General features: G+C 42.4%; 1 protein-coding gene across 1 annotated transcript in view; it reads left to right on the top strand.

Annotated features, from left to right (window-relative positions):
* trpm4a (transient receptor potential cation channel, subfamily M, member 4a) overlaps nucleotides 1–15,647 on the top strand; it is a 64,261-nt gene that overhangs the window by 42,660 nt on the left and 5,954 nt on the right. The window contains 5 exon segments of the mRNA XM_070449811.1: nucleotides 260–428; nucleotides 2,526–2,707; nucleotides 2,923–3,055; nucleotides 5,561–5,633; nucleotides 6,109–6,202. Of these exon segments, the coding sequence (XP_070305912.1) occupies nucleotides 260–428; nucleotides 2,526–2,707; nucleotides 2,923–3,055; nucleotides 5,561–5,633; nucleotides 6,109–6,202 (651 nt within the window).

Raw genomic sequence — 15,647 nt, 5'->3', positions numbered from 1 at the left:
ATGCTGCCCGAGGCCCACTCATGACTGCGCCCCTGCCCAGTCATCTGAAATCCATAGATTAGGGCCTAATGAATTCATTTCAATTGACTGATTTCCTTATATGAACTGTAACTCAGTAAAATCATTGAAATTGTTGCATGTTAAGTTTATATTTTTGTTCAGTATATTTCGAATCCTCACTCTCTCCCCCCTTCTCTCTCTACACCCCCCCCCTTCTCTCCCTCCATCCCCCCTTTTCTCCCTGTCTCACTGTCCGTAGCTGATAAACTGGAGGAGGGGATACAGTGCACCAATAACGCAACCCTGATCGGGGCGGGGGCAGAGCCCTGCATGAGTACCTACGCCAACTGGCTGGTGGTCATCCTACTGGTCATCTACCTGTTGGTCACCAACATCCTCCTGGTCAATCTGCTCATCGCCATGTTCAGGTAACGTACCTTCTCGCTCTGTCCCMCTTTCACCCTCTCTGTCCTTCTTTCACCCTCTGTTCTTCTTTTTCTCTCTGTCTCTCTTTTACTCACTCTCTGTCCCGGTTTCACTTTCTGTCCCTCTTTCCCATCTAGCACCCCCCTCCATATCCCTGTTTCACTCTCTTTGTGTTCCCCTCGACAGATCATCACTTATTCAATAGGCCCCTCTAATCCGTGGGCTGATTTCCTCTTATCTAGTTCCTCACTGTGTCTTGACTAGTGTTGTTTATTGTCTCAGAACCACTGATCTGATGTGATAAATTATAGCTAATTCGATTTAATTTAATTCAATCAACTTGATTGAATTTTTAAGTGTCTTATTTGACACTATCATTGCGTGTTATCAAAATGCCAAATGTTTTTCTGACTCTGCTTTTATTTGTGCCCAAAACGTCAATAACCCAAAAATATAATAAAACCAATACACAGTGCCTTTGGAAAGTATTCCGACCCCTTGACTTTTTCAACATTTTCTTACATTACAGCCTTATTCTAAAATGGATTAAATATTTTAAAAAGAGTCCGCAATCTACACACAATACCCAATAATGACAAAGCGAAAAGAGGTTTTTAGAAATGTTTGCAAATGTATAAAAAATAAAACACATARCTTATTTACATAAGTATTCAGACCCTTTGCTATTAGACTTGAAATTAAACTCAGCTGCATCCAGTTTCCATTGATTATCCTTGATGTTTCTACAACTTGATTGCAGTCCACCTGTAGTCAATTCAATTGATTGGACATGATTTTGAAGGCACACACCTGTCCATATAAGGTCCCACAGTGGACAGTGCATGCCAAAGCAAAAACCAAGCCATGAGGTTGAAGGAATTGTCTGTAGAGCTCCAAGATAGGATTGTGTGGAGGCACAGATCAAGGGAAGGTTACCAACAATGTTCTTCAGCATTGAACACAGTGGCCTCCCTCATTCTTAAATGGAAGAAGTTTGAAACCACCAAGAATCTTCCGAGAACTGGCCACCAGGCCAAACTGAGCAATCAGGGGAGAAGGGCCTTGGTCAGGGAGTTGAACAAGAATCAGATGGTCACTCTGACAGCACTCTAGAGTTCCTCTGTGGAGATGGGAGAACCTTCCAGATGGACAACCATCTCTGCAGCACTCTACCAATCAGGSCTTTATGGTAGAGTGGTCAGACGGAAACCACTCCTCAGTAAAAGGTACGACAGCCCGCTTGGAGTTTGTCAAAAGGCACCTAAAGACTCTCAGACCATGAGAAACAAGATTCTCTGGTCTGATGAAACTAAGATTGAACTCTTTGGCCTGAATGCCAAGCGTCACATCTGGAGGAAACCTGGCACCATCCCTACGGTGAAGCATGGTGGTGGCAGCATCATGTTTTGGGGATGTTTTTCAGTGGCAGGGACTGGGAGACCAGTCAGGATCGCGGGAAAGATGAACGGAGCAAAGTAGAGAGATCCTTGATTAAAACCTGCTCCAGGCGATCAGGACCTGAAACTGGGGCAAAGGTTCACCTTCCAACAGGACAACGACCCTAAGCACACAGCCAAGACTACGCAGGAGTGGRTTCGGGACAATTCTCTGAAAGTCCTTGAGTGGCCCGGACTTGAACCCGATCAAACATCTCTGGAGAGACCTGAAAATAGTTGTGCAGTAACACTCCCCGTCCAACCTGACAGAGCTTGAGAGGATCTGCAGAGAAGAATGGGAGAAACTCCCCAAATACAGGTCTGCCAAGCTTGTAGCGTCATATGCAAGAAGACTCAAGGCTTTAATCGCTACCAAGGTGCTTCAACAAAGTACTGAGTTAAGGGTCTGAATAATTATGTAAATGTGAGATTTCAGTTTTTAATCTTTTTTTTTCTTCTAAAAAAACAGTTTTTGCTTTGTCATTATGGGTTATTGTGTGTAGATTGAGGACATTTAAAAAAAATCTATTTTGCATTAAAGCTGTAATGTAAGAAAATGTGGAAGAAGTCAAGGGGTCAGAATGTTTTCCGAATGCAATGTATTCGCTGATATTCTGGCTGGTAACATTTCACTGTGGCTGGCTCTCTCTCTCGTCACTGCAGTCATACGTTCTCAAAAGTGCAGGAGCACAGCGACACCTACTGGAAGTTTCAGCGCTACAAGCTTATCTTGGAGTACCATTCCAGACCCTGCCTTGCGCCACCCTTCATCATCATCTCCCACCTCCACCTCTTCATCAAGAGGCGCATCCGCAGGATCCCCTCCGTCAAGATCAAACACTTTGGTGAGAAGAGATGGAGACGGAGGGGAGGAGAGCCACTAGAGATGTGATGTATTGTGAAATGAAAATGCTCACAGTTGTATATTGCTAAATTACTAGCATTTTAGAAGTCCACTCCCGTTGTCGTCCAAAATTTCATCTGAATAGCTGAATATTTTTTTTGAAATGTTCTCTTCTTCCAAATCCCCCTCTTTTCCTCTCCTCTATCTCTCCTTCAGTTCTGGAGATCTATGGTAGGCAGGCCAGTAAACTGAACATGTGGGAGGCCATCCAGAAGGAGAATATACTGTCTGCCCAGAACAAACGAGAGAGAGAGAAAGACTCAGAGAGACTTAAACGCACCTCCGTCAAGTGAGACATCTCTCCACCTCTCCCCCTCAGTCACTTATTTATGTCATATACTAAACGTCAGATTTAACAGCTTTAGTTCGTTTTGCTTTAGTGCTATTTTCAAAAGTATTTGGTGAATTTTCAAAACTCTTAGTACAACTCTCCAAACTGGTAACACTTGTAATGCAGCAAGTCTTATATTTAAAACCTTTATTTGTGCATTAATTTTGTTTGGAGAGATCTTTCACCACACAACCATTGATCCAAAATATAAGTTAACTGTGATATTCCATGAGAATATTGATTTAACCATCAAAACACAACATAATGATATCTAACCAGTTTATCCAATGTTTCAAAATTGCCTTTTGAATGTAGTATGTTTCAGTACTGTAAATTACAGTACATTATACTGTTCTCACATTACGCAATACACTTGCACTACACATCAAAACTGAATTTCCATAATTTCTATCCCATGTGTGGTCAAAGGTGTGATCATCAAAGACATATTTCACAATCATTGATACAAAAAAATGTATGTGTTGTTCATATATAATTACCCTGTAGGTGTACTGTAATTAAATGAATGAAAGAAACAACATTAACCAGGCACTAGTTTGCATCAAGCCTGTCTTGAGCATGTGGCCATAGGTTCTTATTGACATCACAGTAATTGTTCTCATTGTTCATGCACCCGGGGTAAAAACGTTTGGCATGGCGAATCCAAGCCTGACATAGATCTGGATTGATGCCTCATCCACGGCTTCATCATGGGGATGGCAATCATACACCCTCCTCCTCCACCTGTATTGTAATCATGTATTGTATTTACAGTATTGTGTCGTACTTATGTATTGTAGTGGTTCTGTATGACTCAGTTAGTAAGAGCATGGCTTGCTACGTATAGCTACATCAGAGTACCACAGTGGGTTTGATTCCCACTGGGGACACATACAAAAATGTGTGGACTTTAACTGTTGTCACTTTCAGTGACAGACTTACCATTAGGCAGAAGAGGCAATTGCCTCAGGCCTCACATCAACAAGAGGCCTCGTAATCTTTAAAAAATAAGAATTTATCCGCTTGAGGCCCCCCCCATGCTCCACATGAGGCCCCCCAACCCCCTCCGAAAAACAAACTGCTGTGGTGGGATGCTTAGCTCATCGCTCTCATTCTGTCTTGCTTTAGCAGGTTGGTTCAGCAGCAGCAAAATCTGCTGTAAGCTTCAAAGTTGCAAAGGAAATGGGGAGGAAGTTTTTTTTTCCTGGCCACTGTACCCAGGTTAATAGGTTAATGAGGCCACATTGTTGACAAAAAAAGTCCTCCAAAAAAGTAAATTAATCTATACAGGCAAATAATTCATAATATATCACTAATTTATTTCCATACATACACTACCGTTTCAAAGTTTGGGGTCACTTAGAAATGTCCTTGTTTTTTAAAGAAAAGCACATTTTCTGTCATCAAATTGATCAGAAATACAGTGGAGACATTGTTAATGACCATTGTAGCTTGAAACGGCATATTTGTTATGGAATGTAGGAATACAGAGGCCCATTATCAGCAACCGTCACTCCTGTGTTACAATGGCACGTTGTGTTAGCTAATCCAAGTTTATCATTTTAAAAGGCTAATTGATCATTAGAAAACCCTTTTGCAATTATGTTAGCACAGCTGAAAACTGTTGTCCCAGATTAAAGAAGCAATAAAACTGGCCTTCTTGTATCTGGAGCATCAGCATTTGTGGGTTCGATTACAGGCTCAAAATTGCCAGAAACAAAGAACTTTCTTCTGAAACTCGTCAGCCTATTCTTGTTCTGAGAAATGAAGGCTATTCCATGCGAGATATTGCCAAGAAACTGAAGATCTCGTACAACGCTGTGTACTACTCCCTTCACAGAACAGCGCAAACTGGCTCTAACCACAATAGAAAGGGGAGTGGGAGGCCCCGGTGCACAGCTGAGCAAGAGGACAAGCACATTAGAGTGTCTAGTTTGAGAAATAGACGCCTCACAAGTCCTCAACTGGCAGCTTCATTAAATAGTACCCGCAAAACACCAGTCTCAACATAAACAGTGAAGAGGCAACTCCGGGATGCTGGCCTTCTAGTCAGAGTTCCTCTGTCCAGTGTCTGTGTCTTTTATTTTTATTGGCCAGTCTGAGATATAGCTTTTTCTTTGCAACTCTGCCTAGAAGGCCAGCAATGACTTTATATGAACATGTATTGCAATGTGTATTTTTTAGATGAAACACTGACTAAGTTTGGTGAAAAAGTGACTATGATTTTGAGTGTACTTAGCCATTGAAAATGTGCTTAGTTTTGAAACGAATGCCTTTTTGATTATCTGTTTTGAGTTTTGTACTAAGTGTTGTGAAAATGTACCACATTCTTCTGAAAATTGCACCAAAGACATTGGTCCTCCTGTGTTAGGGATTGGTTCAATTCAGTTATCTTTTCATGAATAGGACTTCAGTTCAATTCCTGAATTGACCTCTAACCTGTCTTGTGGTCCTGTGTTGAAGGGTGAACAGTGTCCTAAAGCAGATGGTAAAGATCCAGGACCACGACCGCAGGCTGAGAATGCTAGAGACCAAGGTCAGTGTCAGCCTGGGCCGCTGCCACTGGTCACAGCATACACACACACACGCACACGCATACACACACACAGACTTATATGCCCAGTGGCAACGAGTTTCAGTGGTCTGAAGTTTCAGTGGTCCTTAATGGGGGGGGTGGCTTTGTGTGTGTTGAGGAGCGGAGCTATTGAGTCCTTACCCCATGACGCCTGTGCATCTAGGTCCGCCACCTCGGTCGAATCCCCGGTCACCATCCGTTTTGGTTTAACTTTCCTTGTGGGTACCAGAAGTCCTCACAAGGATAGTAAAACAAGGAAAATTCGGACAAGTGTGGACATTTTGCCGGTCCCCACGAGGAGAAATACTATTTTAGGCTTAGGGGTAAGGTTTAGGGTTAGAATTAAGGTTAGGGTTAGGTATAGTTTTAGATTTAGGGGTTAGGGAAAATAACTTCTCTCTCCTTCTCACCCCCATCCCCTCTCTCTTGTTCCAAGTTGGAATATTGTTCTAGTGCCCTCTCCTGGATGGTGGACGCTCTCTCTCAGAGTAACTTGATAAAACCCACACGTCCTCCGCCCATTCTCAGAGGTAAGGTTGCATACAGACATACACTGAGTGTACAAAACATTAGGAACAAATTCCTAATATTGAGTTGAGCCCCTTTTGCCCTCAAAATAGCCTCAATTTGTCGGGGCATGGACTCTACAAGGTGTCAAAAGATTACCACAGGCATGCTGGCCCATGTTGACTCAAATGCTTCCCACAGTTGTGTCAATTTGGCTGGATGTCCTTTGGGTGGTGGACCATTCTTGATAAACACGGGAAACTGTTGAGCATGAAAAACCCAGCAGCGTTGCAGTTCTTGACACACTCAAACCGGTGCAACTGGCACCTACTACCATACCCCGTTCAAAGGCATTTACATATTTTGTCTTTCCTCTGAATGGCACAATACATGTCTCAATTGTCTCAAGGCTTAAACATCCTTCTTTAACCTGTCTCTTCCCCTTCATCTACACTGACTGAAGTGTAGGTGACATCAATAAGGGATTAACCTGGTCAGCTTTCACCTGTTCAGTCTTTGTTCCTTATGTTTTCTACCCTCGGTGGTTCTTCAATCAAAAGTTGCTTCACGGTATGGTTTGTTATGGTGCGTTACAGTGCTTGCCGTTAATGCTTGTCCAAACCACCAGAGGGCATGTTTGAGCAAATATACTCCAGTTACTAATCAGGGCATTTGAAGCTGAGCAGAGGTCATCATGCCATGCAATTGTGAATACACTTCATAATTTAAATTGAATTGTATTTTATATTATTATTATTATTATTAGGCTATCAAATATTATAATCTTCAAATTGTGAATTAAGAACTGGGCAGGAGTAGGCTACATACAGTACAATGGCAATGACTATACCCGGGCAAGAAAAGCAACGAATACTTCCTACTGTACAAATGTAACTCGTTCAGTCACATGCAGACCAGATGTTATGATTTTGTTGATGTCAAGGTTTGTAATAATATGCAATTTGCCAATCAAAAATATTCCATTCTCCAGCTTGTTGGTGCTTGCTTCTCTGCACAAATCATTTGACCGCTGCAGTTTGAGATGATGTATTCCCTTTTCTTTATGAAAAGAAGTTGATACTGGCCTTTATTATTTACCATTTATTTCTAACAGTAGCTTGATTAAATTGATTCATATTATGGTGTTTCTATTCCAAGAAAAGCAAAAATGCATTTAACAGTAGCCTATGTATAGCCTACCTAAAACATTCCATAGAAATATGGGCAGAATATTGTATAAAATATTCGGATGGTTAAAGGCCGACATTTGGTCGCTTCAATTAAAAAACGTTCTTTGTAACATGACTATAGAAATGGAAACATTGTGATTTTAGTGTGCTGGCCGGGGAACTTGTTTAAACCCCCACTCATTACAGTGGCCTAGAAACAGTAGATAAATTAGCTTGCTCAAACTAAACAATCACATGTGACTTTTCCACACAAATTCTACATACACAAACACATTCCATGAATCTAGAAAAACTCACTGCTTTCTTGGGAACCAACGGGACCTGTTGTCCAGCTCCTTGTCCCTGATCTTCAGTTGGCTGTTGGCATGGTTGTATGCACTGCAAACACATATTTATGTTGTTAATACACAATTATCAATTTTATTACACAGTAGGCCTACACATTGATAGGCTATGTACTGTTTTATGCACCGAAACCAAAATACCTTTAGTTTAAATAAAAACATATTTTTAGAAATTSTTGCAAGTTTATTGCAATTGAAACACAGAAATATCTACATTTACATAAGTATTCACAACCCTTTTCTAGGACACTCCAAATTGAGCTCAGGTGCATCCAATTTCCTTTGATCATCCTTGAGATGTCACTACAACTTGATTGGAGTCCACCTGTGGCCAATTAAATTGTTTGGACATGATTTATAAACAAACTTACCTCTCTACAGTATATAAGGTCCCACAGTTGACAGTGCATGTCAGAGCAGAAACTATACCATGAAGTCCAAGGAACTGTCCATAGATCTCCGAGATTTGTGATGAGGCATACAGCGTATTCGGAAAGTGTTCAGACCCCTTGACTTTTTCCACATTGTTACYTTACAGCCTTATTCTAAAATGTWTTTTTTTTTTWAATAAAAAATCCTCATCAAGTCTACACACAATACCCCATAATGACAAAGCGAAAACATAAATATATTTTTTTGCAAATGTATTAAATATGACAAACATATACCTTATTTACATAAGTATTCAGACGCTTTGCTATGAGACTCGAAATTGAGCTCAGGTGCATCTTGTTTCCATTGATCATCTTTGAGATGTTTCTACAACTTGATTGGAGTCCACCTGTGGTAAATTCAAATGTTTGGACATGATTTTGAAAGGCACACAACTGTCTATATAAGGTCCCACAGTTGACAGTGCATGTCAGAGCAGAAACCAAGCCATGAGGTCGAAGGAATTGTCCGTAGAGCTCCGAGACAGGGTTGCGTCGGCACAGATCTGGGGAAGGGTACCAAAAAATGTCCTCCCTCATTCTTAAATGGTAGTTTGAACCACCAAGACTTTTCCTAGAGCTGGCCGCCCGGCCAAACTGAGCAATCGGGGAGAGAAGGGGCTTGGTCAGGGGGGTGACCTCTGTGGAGATGGGAGAACCTTCAAGAAGGACAACATTTCTGCAGCACTCAATCAATCAAGCGTTTATGGTAGTGTGGCCAGATGGAAACCACTCCTCAGTAAAAGGCACATGACAGCCGGCTTGGAGTTTGCCAAAAGGCACCTAAAGGACTCTCAGACCATGAAACAAGATTGTCTGGTCATATGAACCAAGATTGAACTCTTTGGCCTGAATGCCAAGCGTCACATCTGGAGGAAACCTGACACCATCCCTACGGTGAAGCATGGTGGTGGCAGCAGCATCATGCTGTGGGGATGTTTTTCAGCGGCAGGGACTGGGAGTCTAGTCAGGATCGAGGGAAAGATGAACGGAGCAAAGCCCAGAGAGATCCTTGATGAAAACCTGCTCAGGACCTCAGACTGGGGCAAAGGTTCACCTTCCAACAGGACAACGACCCTAAGCACACAGCCAAGACAACGCAGGGGTGGCTTCGGGACAAGTCTCTGAATGTCCTTAAGTGAACCCTATCGATGTGAGATTTCAGTTTTTTCTTTATTTTTGAAATGTTCAAAAATTCACAAATTTTCGCTTTGTCATTATGGGGTATTTTGTGTAGATTGATGAGGAAAATGTTTTATTTAATCAATTTTAGAATGAGGCTGTAACGTAACAAAACAGACCCCTTGGACAAAGTGAAGGGGTCTGAATACTTTCCGAATGCCCTGTATGTATCCTTTGTCACACTAATGTAAAGTGTGAAAAACAATAACAGGTTGACTACACCGCTCGCGTCGCAAAATAAATTTAGAAATCTATGTTATTCAATTATTGCGCTCACACTGCTCGCGCGCGCCAACGAGCGTCTGCGTTGCCAAGGGCTAAAATAGAAGTCAGTTCTATTTCTGATGCAGATCGCGCTGCAAGTCCTGCCTCTCCTATCTCCTCATTGGTTTATAGAAGCAGGTACCCATTTGCCATCTCCTCATTGGTTATACCCACATTGGTGACTGAAAGACGAACAAAGTCAGTGGTGGTAATGCACCTAATTTATGAAAGTTACCAATGGCAATATAAAGTCAAGAGAAGAAAAGCCTGGAAGGAGGAGAGATGACTAGAAATTATTCGGTTGACCTTTTATGTGTGGATTAATTGGCGGAGTAGAGGACCTTTCAGGTAAAATAAAAACTAAATGTTTATATCCCAGGACAAATTAGCTAGCAACAGCAAGCTAGCTAAAAAGGACAAATTAGCTAGCCTAAATTGCCATAAATGTTTCATGTTTTTCAACCTGTCCCAAAATTAATATAATTCATTCAGAGTTTGTTTTGATATTTTAACCTGCGTGTCGTGATTGCGTTTGGTGTGGGGGGGACAAAATACATTTATGCACGATGGCGCACGCGCGCAGCCGGTTTGGGTTCCGTGTAACACTGTTTGTGTTTGCCTGGCTGAGTGGATGAGCTGAGTTGTCATAACTCGCCCCCATTAGGCTACTTGAAATTTGGGTGGGTTGCGGGCGGGTTGAATAAAGAGAAAACAATGCATAAAAAATCCATAAATGTACAATTCTTGTGCCATTTATATCTATAGGCTACACTGAGGTTTTCTTTCATTATGTGTATCTGCCATTTCTGCATAAGCCTGAGCTTTAGGGCCTAACTGTCCGCGCTCTATGTAGGCCTACATGTCAATCGCCAAATYCTTTTGGGAAAAAGTTAGTCGATCCACCACATATAATATTAATTCCTGCAGAATTAACCATTTCTTGCTGTACACCCTCACATGTGAAATCATGTGGTTTTGGAACACTTCACATGTGAGATTTCACGTGAAAACAAAAATTTGTCATTATGATTCTCACAGTGACTTTAGTGCMTTTAGCTTACATTGTGTATGTTTTTTTTATACAGAAATGATTGAACTTGTCCTCACCTGGGATTTGAACACTCTAACTCTTGGTTCACGGCATTCCGATCTTTCTGCTACGCCACCACACCTGTGTTAATAACTGAATTCACCTGTATTCCTACACCTGTATTCCTATTCTTAAAATAAACTATTAAAACTATTATATTTATCCTAGTTATTCAGGAGTAACATTAAAACAGAATAATATGCCTCACCAACATTAGACAACTATACAGAAAACCCTCAAATTACTGAAATATGTCAATGGAATCAATGATGAGAGAATAGTCAGATAAACTGATAACTAAAATKGCAGCACAGATGGAACTATTTTGCTAAGTGCAGAGATGTATTATAGGTCATGAATATGTATAGGAATGTTAGACTTTGTGGCGCTGCAGAAAGATCAGTGCATCTCAAATCCAAAGGTTATGTGTTCAAATGCCAGGTGGGGTCATACTTTAGCTGAACAGTGTACCACTAACTTTAAAACCACCACACCATTTCATTACTTTACTTAAAATGGTGTGGGATGGTGTAAGAACACCTGGGACCATTGTGACGTCCTGACAACTGGTAAAACACTTACAACATCCTCTTACAACATCCAAAACCATGTTTTTACATTTTAAGTGTTCCAAAACCACGTTTTGGGGTGAAATTATATACCAATTTGACCTGGGAACAGGAGTGGAGAAATTATTTCTTTCTTTCAGCATCTTGAGAGAATGTGAATGCGCGATTAGCGACCGAGTGTGAAGGTGCTGATTGTACGTGAAAGAAGCAGAAATGACAAGAAACTATACGGATGTCAACTAGATTGAAGCATGCATTCTGTTGAGCAAGTGTTTATTTGGTCTTCTAAAGCAACACATAATGACAGAAGAGTAGCTGCATGTATCTAATTATAGACAAAGCGATTAGAAATGTAACCCCGATTTAAAAATTCTCACAACTGAGCAATGTAAATACACCTATTTAGAAAAAGTCAGGGAAGAAGGAGGATGACATTTATTTCAATCCTATGTTACACTTTTATAGAACTATTTGTTTATATGGAAATGTTGTATATTATAATCCACATCTACATTGAAACCAAAAAATAGCCCTTTCTATATAATTCTTATTCGAGCTTATGAATTTACCATGTTAAATTTGACTGCACTATTTAATTCATTCCAAGTTAGCTCGCTGATTTGAGGGTTTGTTTAGAAGTCTTTGGTCTTTGGTCATAACTGACCAAAGACAGGGAATTTTTATTAGGATTAAATGTCCGGAATTGGGAAAAACTGAGTTTAAATGTATTTGGCTAAGGTGTATGTAAATTTCCGAAATTCCTCAGTCGAGCAGTGAATTTCAAATACAGATTCAACCACAAAGACAAGGGAGGTTTTCCAAATCCTTGCAAAGAAGGGCAGTTGTAACGTGTACACTGGGAGTCGGGAAACAAGTACAGGGAGTGCAAATGTAATAATAAATAGAACATAGTACAAAACAAGAAACACGAAAAGCATACAYACATGAAACAGAGTCAATAACGCCTGAGAAAATAACCAAAGGGAGTGACGGATATAGGGGAGGTAATCATGAAGATGATGAGTCCAGCTAAGTCTCATGAGGCACAGGTGTGCATATTGATGGTGACAGGTGTGCGTAATAATGAGTAAACTGGCGACAATAGCGCCAGAGAGGAGGACCCCATCCCTGACGTGCGGCTCCAGCCGCAGGACGCCGGCCAGAGGGATGGTCCTGAGGGACCAGGAGCGGGCCAATCGCTTCTGCTGAGGCTCGGGAACCTGTAGAGCCAGCTGAGGCTCGGGAACCAGTAGAGCCAGCTGAAGCGCGGGAACCAGTCGAACCAGCTGAGGCGCGGGAACCTGTCGAGGCATGGAAGCCCGACGAGCCAGCTGAGGCATGGGAGCCCGACGAGCCGGCTGAGGCATGGGAGCCCGACGAGCCGGCTGAGGCATGGGAGCCCGACGAGCCGGCTGAGGCATGGGAGCCCGACGAGCCAACCGAGGCTTGAGAACCTGTCGAGCCAGCCGAGGCATGGAAGCCCGACGAGCCAGCTGAGGCATGGGAGCCCGACGAGCCYGCTGAGGCATGGGAGCCCGACGAGCCGGCTGAGGCATGGGAGCCCGACGAGCCGGCTGAGGCATGGGAGCCCGACGAGCCGGCTGAGGCATGGGAGCCCGACGAGCCAACCGAGGCTTGAGAACCTGTCGAGCCAGCCGAGGCATGGAAGCCTGACGAGCTAGCTGAGGCATACCCGGTAGCTGAGGCAATGGAAGTCAATGGTGACTTTAAAACAGCTCCAAAGTTTAATGGCTGTGATGGGAGAAAACTGAGGATGGATCAACAACATTGTAGTTACTCCACAATAGTAACCTAATTGACAGAGTAAAAAGAAGGAAGCCTACAGTATACAGAATAAAAAAATTCAAAAACATATTCTATTCCTGTTTGCAACAAGGCACTAAAGTAATACTGCAAAAATATATGGCAATACCTGAAAATGGTTGTCTAGCAATGATCAACAACCAATTTGACAGAGCTTGAAGAGCTTCGAAAAGAACAATAGGCAAATGTAGAAAAAGTCAAGGGGTGTGATACTTTCTGAAGACACTGTTGCATGCAGTTGAAGTCGGAAGTTTGCATACACTTAGGCTGGAGTCATTAAAACTTGTTTTTCAACCACTTCACAAATTTCTTGTTAACAAACTATAGTTTTGGCAAGTCGGTTAGGACATCTACTTTGTGCATGACACAAGTAATTTTTCCAACAATTGTTTACAGACAGATTATTTCACTTAATCACAATTCCAGTGGGTCAGAAGTTTACATACACTAAGTTGACTGTGCCTTTCAACAGCTTGGAAAATTCCAGAAAATTATGTCATGGCATTAGAAGCTTCTGATAGGCTAATTGACATCATTTGAGTCAATTGGAGGTGTACCTGTGGATGTATTTCAAGGCCTACCTTCAAACTCAGTGCCTCTTTGCTTGACATCATGGGAGAATCAAAAGAAATCAGCCAAGGCCTCAGAAGAATAATTGTAGACCTCCACACGTTTGGTTCATCCTTGGGAGCATTTTCCAAATGCCTGAAGGTACAACGTTCATCTGTACACACAATAGTACGCAAGTATAGACACCATGGGACCACGCAGCCGTTCCCGAGCCCGACCAGTAAGGAGTGATATGACGTAAGCGATCCGAGCTCTCTCTCTTGAGTACGTGTTGGGCTGGAGAGAGAACACAATATCCACACTGGGTGAGAAAGGAGCGACACTCAGTGGGGGCTCCAGAGTAACAAAGGTGGGTTATTAACCCTAGGTTCCGGAGACTTGGAGACCAGGAAGTAATCTGGTGGCACGAGACGAAGACTCTGAAACTGTCCAGAGAGATCGGAGACCTGACGGGCCAGGGTTTCAACGGCATGACGAGCAGCAAACAATTCCTGCTCGTGGTCTGCGACATTGCTCCTGGACTCGACGGCAGTGTTGCGAGAATCCGTAGGTCGCTGGGTCCATTCTTGGTCGGATTCTTCTGTTATGGCTGATTAATGCGGACCCAAAAGCGACTTAAAGAAAACAGAGTCTTTATTCCAGGCAAAAACACGACAGGCGGGAACAAGGACGCAGGACAGCAAACATCAAACAAGAATCCGACAAGGACAGGAGCGGAAAACAGAGGGAGAAATAGGGACTCTAATCAGAGGGCAAAATAGGGGACAGGTGTGAAAGAGGAAATGAGGTCTGTAGAGGAATGAGAAACAGCTGGGAGCAGGAACGGAACGATAGAGAGAGAGAGCGGGAGAGGGAGAGAGGGAGGAGGAGAGAGAGAGAGAGAAAGAGGGAAAGAACCTAATAAGACCAGCAGAGGGAAGCACAGGGACAAGACATGAAAATAAATGACAAAACATGACAGCCGTCATACCGCTCAGGAAGGAGACGCGTTCTGTCTCCTAGAGATGAACGAACTTTGGTGCGAAAAGTGCAAATCAATCTCAGAACAACAGCAAAGGACCTTGTTAAGATGCTGGAGGAAACAGGTACAAAAGTATCTATATCCACAAGTAAACAAGTCCTATATCGACATAACCTGAAAGGCCGCTCAGCAAGGAAGAAGCCACTGCTCCAAAACCGCCATAAAAAAAACCAGACTACGGTTTGCAAATGCACATGAGGACAAAGATCGTAATTTTTGGAGAAATGTCCTCTGGTCTGATGAAATAAAAATATAACTGTTTGGCCATAATGACGATCGTTGTGTTTGGAGGAAAAAGGGGGAGGCTTGCAAGCCAAAGAACACCATCCCAACCGTGGAGCAGCGGGGGTGGCAGCATCATGTTGTGGGAGTGCTTTGCTGCCGGAGGGACTGGTGCACTTCACAAAATAGATGGTGTCATGAGGTAGGAAAATTATGTGGCATATTGAAGCAACATTCTCAAAACATCAGTCAGGAAGTTAAAGCTTGTCGCAAATGGGTCTTCCAAATGGACAATGACACCAAGCATACTTCCAAAGTTGTGCAAAATGGCTTAAGGACAACAAAGTCAAGGTATTTGGAGTCGCCATCACAAAGCCTTGACCTCAATCCTATAGACAATTTGGGCAGAACTGGAAAAAAGTGTGTGCGAGCAAGGAGGCCTACAAACCTGACTCATTACATCAGCTCTGTCAGGAGGAATGGGCAAAAATCACCCAACTTATTGTGGGAAGCTTGTAGAATGCTACCGAAACGTTTAGACCAAGTTAAACAATTTAAAGGCAATGCCTACCAAATACTAATTGAGGTATGTAAACTTCTGACCCACTTGGAATGTGGATGAAAGAAATAAAGCTGAAAATAAATCATTCTCTCTACTATTATTCTGACATTTCACGGTTCTTAAAATAAAGTGGTGATCATAACTGGATCCCAAAGACAGGGAATTTTTTATTAGGATTAAATGTCCGGAAACTTTGGAG

This window comes from Salvelinus sp. IW2-2015, linkage group LG20, assembly GCF_002910315.2.
Source record: "Salvelinus sp. IW2-2015 linkage group LG20, ASM291031v2, whole genome shotgun sequence".
In the NCBI taxonomy this organism is placed as follows: Eukaryota; Metazoa; Chordata; class Actinopteri; order Salmoniformes; family Salmonidae; genus Salvelinus; species Salvelinus sp. IW2-2015.
Note: the sequence above shows the minus strand (reverse complement) of the source record. Positions and strands in the feature narration are given on the sequence as shown.